Here is a 13,638-nt window from a genome sequence, read left to right as displayed (position 1 = left end):
CATTCGATCATCATCACGAAACTCCATAGAGACTTTGGCGAGTTTTACCTCGATTCCAATTAATAAACACTATATAAGTATTCTTCATTTGATTAATTAACATAAGCCAAGTAAATAAATGATATTGATGTTAATATTTCTTTTTTACTGTAACTTCAAACTTCCTCTTTTCCATTCAATTTTAAGTACGGACTCTAAAACAAAAAATACATCAGTTTTCTTTCATTGAGCAATATTCACAATGTTTTCACGATAAAAATACCTGGCGATGATTGTTTTGGGTCCAGAAATTACGTGTTGTCAGCTTTACGTGACTTAAACTGGCAACTGGTACGACAAAGATTCGAGTTATTCGTGTATTATTATGTATAACGGATCGGCAGGTGTCGCGTTCGCGAAGCAGGTTTTCCTCCCGATCCCTCCATCCCGAATGGTCCCCATTCCAGTAGTGGTATTCCAAGCATCGAAACCTCGGAAAAACCTTTATAGAAGAATGAGGATTATTTCTTAACCGACGATTAATAACACCTAAGATTTCAAAGATATTTTGCCAAGTACAAGAATCTCAAAAATCTAAACGATATACCATTTAATCACCAAAAATGATCGTTATCTTATAACAAAATGTAATTATTGAATTTCCTTTTTCCTCCAATGTCTTAATTCAAGTCATCTTTTACTGTACTATTATCATTGGAAGAGCAACAGTTTATAGGAGATTTTCTCAGAAGGGAGCTAAATTTTGTTGATACGTTCCTGAAGATCGTCCCTCAAGACCCGTTTGCATGCTCCCGCATCATATAACTTGAAGCTATGCACGGGGTCCCATTCTTCACACTGAAGTGCAATGTACTCGATAATCTATCTGTCAAAGGTAAGGTTCCCATATCATCTTTAGCAAACTCGAAGGAAAATATTCTCCACTACATTGAAAAAAGAATAAATCTTTTTATAAAAAATATATATATTTATGTCAGAATAGAAATTTTTCCACAAATGCAATATAATGAAGACCTTTTGTACCTGCATGAAAAATGTTGTAAGATCCGTGATGGGAAGACGTCGGAAAACTGTGGGGAATTGTTGGCTCCTAACGGGGGAAATAAAAGAAGTTGCATTTCAATTGCAAATAATTAATTATGGTATGTACAACATCCGTCTTTTCTACTGGGATTCTCTGGAGAAACCTAAGTAGATTCCCAGGCAATTTCTCCGCCCTTCTTCCAGTTCTCACCCTGACCTCTAAAAAGTGCTTGAACTTGGAAAAATATGGAGCGAATTAATAGCAGCACACATATTCCAACACTCTACCTATATAATGTAATTACGAAATATAAACTGCTGTACACCTCACCGTACAATATTTTTTTTCATCGAATATTTGTTTTGAAATTGTCGCTCTTTGTTTGTAATGAAAACAGCAGAGTGTGTGTTTTTTTTAGCAGAGTAGCTATAACATTTGAGTCGACGATTGGCCAATTATTTTCGTAATGCATTTGCGAGACTCGCGAGACAATTGTCGACTACGTGACGTATTTAGAATATTCTCTGTCTCACTCACTCACTCGCTCTTTCCCTCTCACGCTCTGTCTTCCTGACTCCCGACATACACAGTATAATGCGAAACTCGTGTTTAACTAGCTTAATTTGATGTAAGCATTTTCGTTACCGCCGTTACTACATAATATTCGTCCTACTTTCACTAAACCTAACTTTTACAAATTACCCGCCAAATGCAACAACAAATTGCATGTATACAATTGTTTTAATGACTAATTGTTATCAGAATATATTTGTTTAATTGTATAATAATGAATAAAGTACTGTTATTTTGAATAATTAATTTAGTTATATATGTATAACGACAGTAAATATTTATAAATACAGTGTATCAGGGTGGATTGGATGGCAATTGATACGCTACTGTACACGGTAAACCCTCTCCTTGAGTCCAGGCTCTTTGCTGGTTTCAATCCAAACACCAAACCACTCTGAACACACTGCCTGTACTCACCTATACTCTCTTCCATCCATTCATCCAACAGTTTTTGCTTGTCGAATCAAGGAGCCTGCATTTTGTTCCAGTTTCATTCACATTCCTTTTTTATAATCCCACAAAAATCGTTGATTACCAACGAGCCATGTCCTGCTCTGGGAGTACCAATATTATTCTTGGATAATTATAAACATTCTTCGCTTTAGTATTCATTGATAAAACACGTTGTCAGAAAAGAGATTTATGAATTATTAAGTGAATGAAACATTCAAGACTCGTTATCTGGGATGAAAACTGGAACAAAGCCAAAGACAGTCAGCGGATGAATGTTTTTACTTGCCTTGTTTGCAAATTTTCTTTCCAATGAAGGATTTAATCAGGTGGGAAAAGGAAATTGAAGAGTAAAGCAAAGATCATATCCGATTACGACATTAACCTTCTTCGAGCACGTCTCCTTCAGTGCTGAAGGTTAATGTATCCTTGTTGTTTGGATTCTGACCAAACCCACAAACATAGTCAGCGGATGAATGTTTTTACTTACTTTGCTTGCAAATCTTGTTTCCAATGGGGGATTTAATCAAGTGAGAAAAGGAAAGTAAAGAGTAAATCAAAGATCACTTTCAGTTCTCCGGTAGCATATTCATCGTCTTGCCGTCATTGTTATTATTCAGGGACTTGGTCGTTTTTCAGTCATTGAGAGATCAGTTTTGCAACTGGGGTGAGAAAATTAACATCATCCAAGCACGTTTTCCTCAGCGCTGAAAATAATCATTTGCGTTATTCCTCTTCAACGTTAAAGATATTGAGAAGATGAAATAATTTTATCTCGTTTTTACATTCTCTTTGCAAGAAAAGATTTAACAGATAAGATAAGGACATTGAAAAATCCAACGAAGATCATATCCCATTAGGACATTAACGTTCCTCAAGCACGTCTCATTCGATGCTGAAGGTCAATTTATCCTTGTTGTTCCTGGCCAAACGGAAACTGCTATTTTTAGACGTCAATACATCTTGCATTCCACGCTGTTTCTTATGCTCGAAAGACAATTGTCGTGCTCTTTCTCACTCTCTTATAAGGAATTTTAATTCACTCATCCAAGCAACAACCTCTATCTTCAACGTTCTTATCCCAGCCAAACACCAGAGTCAAAGCATCGCAATGATTATCGCGACTTATTTGCGTATGAAAGTAACCACGAATACTTTTCAGGAGATACCAAAGGAGGATTCGCATGTTTTTCAATGAGCCAATCAGTGAAAAAGAAGATTCTGGAGCGTTCGGTGTAATGTCTGTATTTTCGCATGAGAAGCTAGGGGTATCCGAGTGCATCGCTTTTATCGTCAGACAGCTTTTTAACTATGCGAAACGACCCACATATTAACCACGCATGACTTCGCTGATAGAAACTCTTCTCACCCTACATTGACCGAGTATTCATTTAATTTATATATTTATATATATACAATTTATCTATAAACATGCGTTTTATTAAAATTATAGAACTTTATCCATCGTTAGAATATATCAGTTCTAGTCCGGAAGGACGTCAGGGGAAATAATTTGTTGGAAAATTGAGAAATTCCGGATATCGTTATCAATGCTATCCTTAAAAGTGTTCGTACTTGAAATTTGGACAGATTTTTTGAAGAGATAAAACTTTACGACGGATGAAGAATGTTCATCAGCTTACATTCATCAAAATTATATTTAATTTATAATATGCAGTAGAGGTCTATGAGGTTTTATATTCAGTTTATGTGTATAATTATGCGCTTTATTAAAGTTATGGAACTTAATTTACCGTAATTAAACCAGCTCTAATGCGGAAGAATGACGGCGGAAAAATCTGCTAGAAAATTGAGCGAATCGGCGCATCGGTATCAACAGTGAGCTTAATGGTGTTCGTACGCGTGAAATTTGGAGAAGTTGCGTAGACAGATAAAAACGTAAGAGAGATAATAGGCTCTTTTGCAGATAAGATACGCCAATGTAGCGGTCTCTATTTTCATGCAGGCATCAAGCTCGCTCCATCCTGGCTTAATTTGTCCCACTTTCCTAGGCAATGAGAGCGCTGCACTTGGCACAATACGTATAGACCTCGTGTCTCACAGACCAACACGTACACACAACGACAAATACATGCTACGGTAAGCTCTTAACGAGCAAACGACAAATCTGGCTTCATCTACTTTTCATTTAACTCTCATAATAGAAATTTAACGTTAACTTCCATGAAGCCAGATTTTCACAGAATCTTTTACAATATTGAAATATATTTTATCAGATATACAATATCTGTCGTAACGCTATTTTTACATAAATACTTTACAAATTCGACTAATCGTAGGTGGTAGCACGAATAGACAATAGTTGCTTATAATAATTCTACTAATTTGTCCTTGTTGCGAAATTATCAAAAATATTGAACGACTCAGAGATTAATGTCGCCTCCATTCTTCTTTAATTTAAATTTTATGCGGATCTCTTTGGTGAGTAGAGATTGAATTATTACTCAGTTGTGTTAAATCGCCTTCGACAAAAATATGGCGATTGACATTGTACTTTGCGATTCTATTAGGTTTGGCGGAAGAACATTGACGAAATAGCTGTGTTTGGTAAAAACGCCAGCGCAAGCAAGTCGAGGTTCGGAATCCTTGAGAACGTCGAGACAGTCGTCTCGGGAAGAAACCGAGTCAAGAACGAGTTGTGTGTGGAAGCATATATATATATATATTCCTTTTACCGGTTGTCTACCTGTTCTGGGTTAGTCGCATGCGCAAGGTCAAATTCCGAGAAATCCGCGAGAGCTCAGGCCTGAGCTGCTTCGCCTTTTCTCCAAGCTTATTGCTATTGTTATCGTAACAGCGACTTTTTTTTCAAAACATTCAACGGAAACCTCACGAACGTCACGATAACAAAAAGAATTTAATCTGAACGATCGAGCAAGAGAACTCGAGTTCGTCTTGAAAGAGGTTTGGATCTTAAAAACAAATGTACAAGGTGTCATCCGAGTAACGGTCAATCCGGAAACGATGGATAAACGATCAGATTGAATATATAAGCCTTTCGTATTAAAAAGGTCCAAGGTCTGACCGTTATATTGATGACACCCTGTGTACAAATCAGTGATTACAATGATCGGTTGCTTATAAAATATAATCGTTATTATTATCTTATCGATATTGTCGTAACGCTTCACGATGATGTATCCTATTTAGTGTATCGATCCACCGTTCCTAGGATAAGAGCAAACCTTTCACGTCCGCCAGATAAGACGCAATGTACGATAGAATAAACGGCCGAACAAATTCAAATACCACTTTTAACGCTAACGTAGTAGCGATATGGTACAATGCAAAAGAGACGGACGAGGTTGAACTTAACATCCAGTTTAAAAATAAGGAATTATTATCGCTGTATCAAAGCGGTTTATTCAGCGGGTTCAAGTAAATATCTGGCGGTATAACGTGACTGGTGAGATCACTGGCGAGTGACGATAGCGAGGCTGTTATTAAGTATTGGCAAATCGTAAAACGAGGTAGGAGAGTCGAGGAGTTCTGGCGAAAGTCATTAGCTTGAATCATCGATGACTTCTGCCTCGGAATTCACATTGCATGTCCTCAGAGTTCTGGGTCCGACGAACTTCGCCTCGTTTTTCTCATCAGCTGCTATCGTCACTTCGACGTCACCGTTGCTCGATCTATCGTCGACCGAGTCAACGCTAAATATAGCGCTGCTCTGAGTGTAATCTTCAATTCCGTGGCTTGAGCGGAAAATACCCATTGCCAACGGTGAAACAAGCAAAAGAAAAAGCAACGAGCTTGCTTGACTTTCCATGCGATATTTCTATGGCACTGGATTCCAAGCAAGGTTGCGCCAGAACTAGAACACTTTTTCAGTGTCTCGCTTTCTTTCTTAATAGTACTATCCCAGGAGAGAGAGGACGAGTAGCCTGAGAAGATCCGAAGCATTGCAACTGCCTACTCAGGATAATCAGAATCTCGGATAAAAGCGAAAAGAGAGGGTAGTACTCGGTTCGCTCTTTGGCCCGGTTTCAATGATCTTGGAGTGCTTCAGGGTTTGTCGTTCTGGACCACGCCATACGAAAGAAAGATACTTAAGTCGTTGGCTTCAACGTGGTGGGTGCGTTGAACTTAGCGTCGTCGCATTCCGTATTGATTTCAGTAACACAACGAGACCATAGCCAGACGTTACCTACGCCACGTGTTCGTGATCCGCAGACACGCCCACTGCCAGTCTCTTTCACTTTACTGTTCCTCAAGAAACTGTCGATTGTTGCTTGACACTTTTACAACAATTGACTTTCATTGTTAATTCGATGAAAATGCTTTCCAATCGTGTACTGTGGGAGATCGATCCCTCCTCTTCCTGTTACAACGTAATATAGAAATTTGACAGAAAAAGTACAGAGTAAGATTAGCCAAAAGGTCGAGGAATCAATCTCCCACGGTGTACGTACGAGTTCATCGGAGATAATTGACAGGTTTGAAACTCAATGTACAATGGATCAAATTCTAATTATATCATGAATTAAAGCAGTTTCGGAAGAAAACTCGATATTACAGTGGTAATGTAACGATGACTAAGAAGTCCACATAATCTCGATTAATCGTTATGCCAACGACACGACAGGGCCTTACGCAAGGCCTCGAAGGCCTTGAGCGGATCCTTATTTGGTCGACAAGGTCGAGGCCTTAGCGGCGATTCGGTCTTTAGGCTAACAACGGTCATCCAGTGCCTTATACAGGACACTATTTCTCTTCCAGCTCCTAATGCGGAATCTTGATGCTAAATTTTCATTCGCTCTGCTCGTTTATATATTAGTACAACAGTATAACAAAGCACCGATTCACAAAGCTTTTAGAAAAAGCTTGGGAGTCGAGCGCAGAATGTGCGAGCGATGCGAGTGGATTCAGTACGGAACCGGCATAATGTCCGCTTTAACGGCGATACCACGTGCTTTCTCATCCCATTTGCCGGTTCGCTGTACTTTCTCCCCCTACCCCCTTCTCCCGCCGTATATACCCCTCTCTTTCTCTTCCTCTCTCTCTCTCTCTATCGCTCACTCTCACGGGTATTTCTCTATCGATTTTCGAGTAACCTCAACACCTTCGCGAAAAGCGAGACGTGCTTAGGTTCAACACGCAAGCGCATGCGATGTACGCCAGGAGTGCACGCCTTTTCTCGCGCCCTTGAATCTCCCGGAAGCGTGACTTTTGCATTCCGCACCGTTGGATTACTGCCTAAAATGGAAAACTTAAAGCTACTAAGCCAACCAGATCTGCAAATCATAAAATTTCAAAATTAATTTGTATAAACAGTATAATTCATAAAACAAAAATGAAAAGATTGTTTGTTAGTTATTGGGCTTTGAATAACGTTGACATTTTTATAACTCACGTACAGCCCTATCGACTGTCACATCTTTGTTTCCCAGTGACTTATATCGATTTACATAGAAACACTGCACTCAAATCCGCCTTCGTATCCTGTGTTTAAGCTACACAGCATGGACCCACTGTGACGTGATGCTGGTCAACTGCACCCCTTACAGTGCCCTTGAGTCTATTTTTAACTACTGTACGACGAAAAAGCCGGTAGGTCCTAATACACAAGCCTGCAATGAATGAAATCTTCAAGTCATTTACTCTTACAACAACCAGCATCCTCTCTTTTCATTGGCTTTTCCTCCTCCAATTTATTACTAAATTAATCATAAACGCGATACACTTTAATGTCAAGAGTTACGTAAATATATTTTTTTTCTTTTTATAAATAATGCAACAATATAAATCTACAAGAACTGGAGACGCCCCACGCTGCGACGAGTCTACCAGATTTTAATATGGCTATTATAAATAATTAAAATATTTATGTATGCCAAGCTAAATTCACAGATTGACCTTTTTTGCGTGTGAGAGAGACACAAGTCCTAGGACGTTTACTCTCATCAGTATAGATAGGCCATGAATACTAACCTTCAAATTGATTCTCAAAAGAACTTGGTATTTGCTCATTCTACGAAATAAGTGTCAAAATATGTAGCTGTAACGTTGAGGCTTTTATCTTAAGTATCGATATCAATACTCTGTAAAAATACATACAGTCAATTTTAAAAAATGCGATACTGCTGATAAGTGAAAATGGAACGTGAAAGGAACTAAGGCGCCCCTCCCCTCCAAAGAACGAGTAATTAGTGTAAAATATTGGCGAGTAGTGTCACTGAGTAATTTCGTTAATTAGTCTATAGAATTTTGTGTGAGTCATCTTGTACCTACCGCCGGTACTCATCGTATTCTACGTGTCCACACAAACACGAACGGAGAGGGGAAGGGCCTGCAGCCTGTACCTGTAAGAGTTTCACGGATTCGCATGAATACTTACGCACACTTAAATGATTCCGGCTCCGACGGTTAGTCAGGCAACCCCTTTACGCCAGTATACTCTTCCAGAAGGCATTATGATCTCGGTATCGTACAGTTTGAAGCGGCATTTGGAGAATCTAGCCGGCAGCCGGTCCGCGAACCAATCAGCAAGCCGCTTTCGTTTTATGCCCATATATGGCAAGAGCTATGAATCCAGTGGTGGGAGAAGCCGGCTGGGCGAGTCTATTTTACTGTAGGGAGGGACCGCGACAAACATTTAACCATTTTTTACAACAAGAATGAACAAAAAAAATTGAATTACCTTATTTTCTTACAGGTGATTTTCAGGGTAATATTTTTGCTCTATGATAGTTTTAGGAAAATTGCCCATTGCAAGAGATAAATGGAGAAAAATGGTCGAATCCTGCCTCATGTATACCGAACATACCTCTTAGGAGAGTCCAAGTTACACGGTACCGGCCACCACCACCACGATTCGTCGTTGGCAGTCAGGCAACTCGCTGCTTTCTACAGTCTTCTTTGTCGTGTCAGATCCTTGTAGTGTCGCTTGTGCTAACCAAGCATCGATTCAATCGTCATTTTTCTATTTCAAAAGGTGAGTTATTGCATAATGTAACGCGTGTGCTACCTTATCTGCAGGTAATTGGTGCAGTTTTGTGCGATTCGTCAGATTTTTTGCGTTTATTGAAACGACAGAATGCTAGGTGCCGGTTTTACGAGCAGCCATTGTACAGGGCGTTGCTCTCCTCGTGCATTCCTATAACCTCAAAGAGGCAATCTACTTTATCTCGCAAATGAAACAGGCGTTTGCTTTCAAAGAAATTCGGTGATTTCCGTGTGGGATCCGACAGGTTGGTCTTGTCAAGTGGTTTCGGTCAGCATGTAGCTCTTGGAAGCAGGTGGTCGCTGCAAGCAAAGCGTAGCCACGTTATAAATAGCAATCACTCTGTATAGTGTCTGTTCATGTTGCCCCGTCACAGAAACTAACCTACGATTACGTGAAAATAGTCTATTATCTTTCATGCTTCGCTGATAATTTTTACCAATTTTCTCTTCCCTGTAATGCGGAAATTTTCTGCTGCATTGTGATGTCACTAGCTTAGATAAGATTATCCCTAACCATGCTTACAGGCTACTAAAAAGAGAGTACATTTTCACTATTTTTTTAAACTAGGAATTAACGCAATATATATCTATGTTTAAAAACATCCATCTCTGTAAATCTTGCATGTTTTAATGATAGAAAAATTTGACATTTGATATTCTAACAAGGGCAAGAACAGTTCTTTCGTTTGTGTTGAATATTATTTTTAAAAAATAGATTGAAAAACTAGAGCACTAATCTTTACTTAGAAGAATGTAGTGTCTCGGAGGCTCTTTAAAAATTACTGGTCTTCGAAACATTATCGAACCTTTTTATTTTAGTCAACGGTAAATTAAATTGCACGTGGGTGCATGTTCACTAGCTACGCCGACAATCACTTAGGTGCTATAGTGCGAAAAGAATGCGCGAATGTTGAGCAAGATAGAAAAAGGGCTTATCTTTCAATACATGAAAAAATTCATTGATTCAGGAATAAAATAAATGGAAGTCATTGAGAGGTGGGAATATACCGGGTATAAGAATGCAAAGTCCAGTCAATTTGGTGGGTACATTTAACCGAGCTGTATAGTGTTTTTCGCGAAAGAGTTTGGGGGAAGGGGGAAAGAAATGATGACTAGAGTTGTTGGAGGGGGGGCCCCTCCGTGGTAGAGCACTTCCATATATGGTAAAGAAAGCCAGGATTGGTCGAGGGTGTCCTTCCCTTATTGGTCGATTCGCTCCAGGTGGGGGATTCGAACAACGGATACTGTTCATATAATACACCGAGCCGGTTTGTCGAAACACTCTGTGCTTGGTGCTAGATCGGTTGACTGCGGCTGTGAAAGACTTGACGAGATTCGGCCCATCTCGATTGTATATACATTTTTTTACGTACAAGAAAAAGTAAGTTACATACTCATCCTTGTGACAAATGGCAGCTGTTAATTTTATGGGATTTTTAATGATTCGAGGAATTCAGTGCAACAATGTTGGGCATACAGTGCGTGATTAATAATTTCTAAGATGGAGTTTAAAAATGCCGATAATCCCTGATTTGTGGTTTACTTATGCGAATCCGCCAAGCGGCTTAGCTAGGCAGCATAGGTGATCTTATATGGAAGAGATGTATCGTGATTTTTAGACTTGGTTGACCGGGTACCTGTGCTTCGATACAACGATTTGAAATATTAACCGACGTTTCTAGAAGCTTTGCGAATTTCTTGAAACGGTTTTAAGTATTGCCGTAAATTATTGGGGTTATCCAGTATGAGCTATACAATTATGAATTAATGATAATTTTGCTTTTTCTGTGTTAAATGTTTTAGGCGTTTTTTGTTGGAATTTTTAAAGTTCGATGCAAACGACGCACCGGGCCGGCTATTGACCGTTTGAAACCGGGGTAGGGCGGGGCAGGGTGCGGTTACAAGACAAAGCTTTCTACTTATGACGTTTTTAACTATTCTCGTTAACTTCGCAATACTATTTCCGCTATAATTTATCTTACTTGATTCTATGTATCTTATTTTCGGTGTTAATCGTGGTTTCTTAAAGTACTCTCAACGTAATCTTCGGTTACGCTGATATGTAAAGTGACTACGTGTCGTTGTCCGCCATTTTGGTTGTTCTCAATAAGCAATTTTACGTCACATGATTTTTTGTAAAGAATTGATCCTGCGACTAATCGAAAATATTTTATGAATATAAATGAAAAGGAGGCTTTTTCAAGGATTTTTTACATTTGCGCAAGTGATAATGGATTATTTTATATAGCCCATAGATTAGCGCTACTTAGCAGTTCAATTAAGAACATTAAGTACTGACCAATTATCGACTTTACTTCCGGGAATAATAGGGTCCAGTCGATTGTGTTTATGGATTCCTTCTTTTTAGAAACTTCCAATTAAAATAATGAATTGTATAAATGTATCAATTTAAAGAATAGCTATTATAAATTAGTTTCTGTTAAGTATCCACAAGATGTAGATTCTAATAATATTTTTGTTATTTTCAGCTTAAACAAACAAAATAAACATGTCTGACGAAGAAGTTGCTGCTTTAGTAGTCGATAATGGATCTGGAATGTGTAAGGCAGGATTTGCTGGGGATGATGCACCTCGTGCTGTATTTCCATCGATTGTTGGTAGACCACGCCATCAGGGTGTAATGGTAGGAATGGGACAAAAGGATTCATACGTAGGTGATGAAGCCCAGTCGAAGAGAGGTATTCTTACCTTAAAATACCCAATTGAACACGGTATTGTTACAAATTGGGATGATATGGAAAAAATCTGGCACCATACATTCTACAATGAATTGAGAGTAGCACCTGAAGAGCATCCAGTGCTGTTGACGGAAGCTCCTTTGAACCCCAAGGCTAATCGTGAGAAGATGACGCAAATCATGTTCGAAACATTCAATACACCAGCTATGTACGTCGCTATCCAAGCGGTCCTTTCCTTATACGCCTCTGGTCGTACCACTGGTATCGTTTTAGATTCCGGTGATGGTGTTTCGCACACTGTACCAATTTATGAAGGTTACGCCTTACCTCACGCTATCCTTCGTTTGGACCTGGCTGGTCGTGACTTGACCGATTATCTTATGAAAATCCTTACTGAAAGAGGATACTCATTCACCACAACTGCTGAGAGAGAAATCGTACGTGACATCAAGGAGAAGCTCTGTTACGTAGCGCTTGACTTCGAACAAGAAATGGCTACAGCTGCATCTTCGTCCAGTTTGGAGAAGAGTTATGAGCTGCCCGATGGACAAGTGATTACCATTGGAAATGAGCGATTCCGTTGCCCAGAGGCCCTCTTCCAACCATCCTTCTTGGGTATGGAAGCCTGTGGTATTCACGAAACCACATACAACTCGATCATGAAATGTGACGTCGATATCCGAAAGGACTTATACGCCAATACTGTTCTTTCTGGAGGAACCACTATGTACCCTGGAATCGCCGATAGAATGCAAAAAGAAATCACAGCACTAGCACCATCAACGATGAAAATCAAAATTATCGCACCACCAGAGAGGAAATACTCCGTATGGATCGGCGGCTCAATCCTTGCGTCGCTTTCAACTTTCCAACAAATGTGGATTTCCAAGCAAGAATACGACGAATCAGGACCATCCATTGTACACAGGAAGTGCTTCTAAACGCACTGATAATAATTCTTTACATATTATCATTCCCCAAAATGTTGTGAGCGTCCTCTGTTATTTTTCGAAGGCGGACGAAACATCAACTTCCGCATTGATATTGTCCTCGGGATCCTCAAAGCAGAGAGAATCGTTTTTTTCTTCTACACGGGTACGCGTGGGACATCATCATCGGCGCAGAGGCAAATTCAAACCCGTGCTCATTCATCCATCATTTAATTAGACACTATCGTATCTTAAAATATGCCTCCCTAATTCCTATACGTCCTTTTTCCTACAGAATCCTATGTATTATATATTCGAGTAAAACATGCCTATGGTAGCGTCGTGCAACCACATTCATGAAAACGTTGTTTTCTCTTGTATCATCAAACAACGCACTTCAATTTTCATCGCGATAAAAAATTGTTTGTACGCCTTGCGTATATTTTTCTTGTATCAATATATTGTTCGCGTTTGATTAAAAATGTAAACGGGGTTAATCCCTTGGTATCTTTTAGTGGAGATACAGAGCTTAAATGTCGGTACTCCAGCTTGCTCCAAGTATTCTTGGGATGATATCAACACTACCCATATTTACGGGTTATGCATTCCGTTATACTCCGTGGCTTTTAAAGACGCTTGCGTTGAATTGTCTTTTAAGGAACTCATTCCAGGCAAAGAAGAGCTGAGCCATCGATTTCACATTTTTTCCTCTTTTGTATTACAAACGATCCCAAAGGGGAAACAACATCACTCTTGTTATTTTAATTAATGGAGGAAAATGCTAACTCTTGGAAATCTAAGCTCGCTCAAACGAATGAAAAAAAAGATACGGTTTCGACCCCTCAACATAGCCAAAGTATTATAATTTATTCCCACTGTATTGTGCAAGACATTCACACATACCATTTTAAAGACTACTTTAGACTTATGGGATTATAAAATAAAACTTAAAATTTAATTGTACTTTAATTTATTTCACAAATACCTTATGCGATAC

General features: G+C 39.1%; 1 protein-coding gene and 1 long non-coding RNA gene across 5 annotated transcripts; one reads left to right on the top strand and one right to left on the bottom strand.

The window, feature by feature from the left end:
- Nucleotides 1-56: 56 nt before the first annotated feature.
- Nucleotides 57-8,843, bottom strand: LOC136779090 (uncharacterized). Of its 3 annotated transcripts, XR_010823520.1 has the most exons (11): nucleotides 8,709-8,843; nucleotides 8,406-8,637; nucleotides 8,000-8,109; nucleotides 7,426-7,638; nucleotides 2,833-7,302; nucleotides 2,538-2,754; nucleotides 2,015-2,290; nucleotides 1,024-1,090; nucleotides 598-923; nucleotides 263-481; nucleotides 57-194 (listed from the first exon to the last, which is right to left on the bottom strand). It is a non-coding gene; the product is annotated as an uncharacterized lncRNA (long non-coding RNA). The 3 variants fall into 3 exon arrangements; XR_010823519.1 differs by having other exon boundaries at nucleotides 587-923; nucleotides 2,833-7,638; XR_010823518.1 differs by having other exon boundaries at nucleotides 2,833-7,638.
- A 20-nt stretch (nucleotides 8,844-8,863) lies between these two features.
- On the top strand, nucleotides 8,864-13,599 carry LOC136779087 (actin-5C). Of its 2 annotated transcripts, none has more exons than XM_066736421.1 (2): nucleotides 8,864-9,002; nucleotides 11,503-13,599. In XM_066736421.1, exon 2 carries the CDS (start codon nucleotides 11,523-11,525, stop codon nucleotides 12,651-12,653), a length of 1,131 nt encoding a protein of 376 aa, XP_066592518.1. In that variant the 5' UTR covers nucleotides 8,864-9,002; nucleotides 11,503-11,522; the 3' UTR covers nucleotides 12,654-13,599. The 2 variants fall into 2 exon arrangements, with proteins under 2 accessions (XP_066592518.1, XP_066592517.1); XM_066736420.1 differs by lacking the exon at nucleotides 8,864-9,002 and adding an exon at nucleotides 10,245-10,394.
- The last annotated feature ends 39 nt before the right edge of the window (nucleotides 13,600-13,638 follow it).

Source organism: Prorops nasuta, unplaced genomic scaffold, assembly GCF_024137725.1.
Source record: "Prorops nasuta isolate Cenicafe-Biocafe unplaced genomic scaffold, Cenicafe_Pnas_1.2 PNAS00015, whole genome shotgun sequence".
Lineage (NCBI taxonomy): Eukaryota > Metazoa > Arthropoda > Insecta > Hymenoptera > Bethylidae > Prorops > Prorops nasuta.
This window is presented reverse-complemented; position numbering and strand designations above follow the sequence as displayed.

Excerpts from the sequence above, each read along its gene's own strand:
- LOC136779087 (XM_066736421.1), top strand. The coding sequence starts at position 11,523 with ATGTCTGACGAAGAAGTTGCTGCTTTAGTAGTCGATAATGGATCTGGA.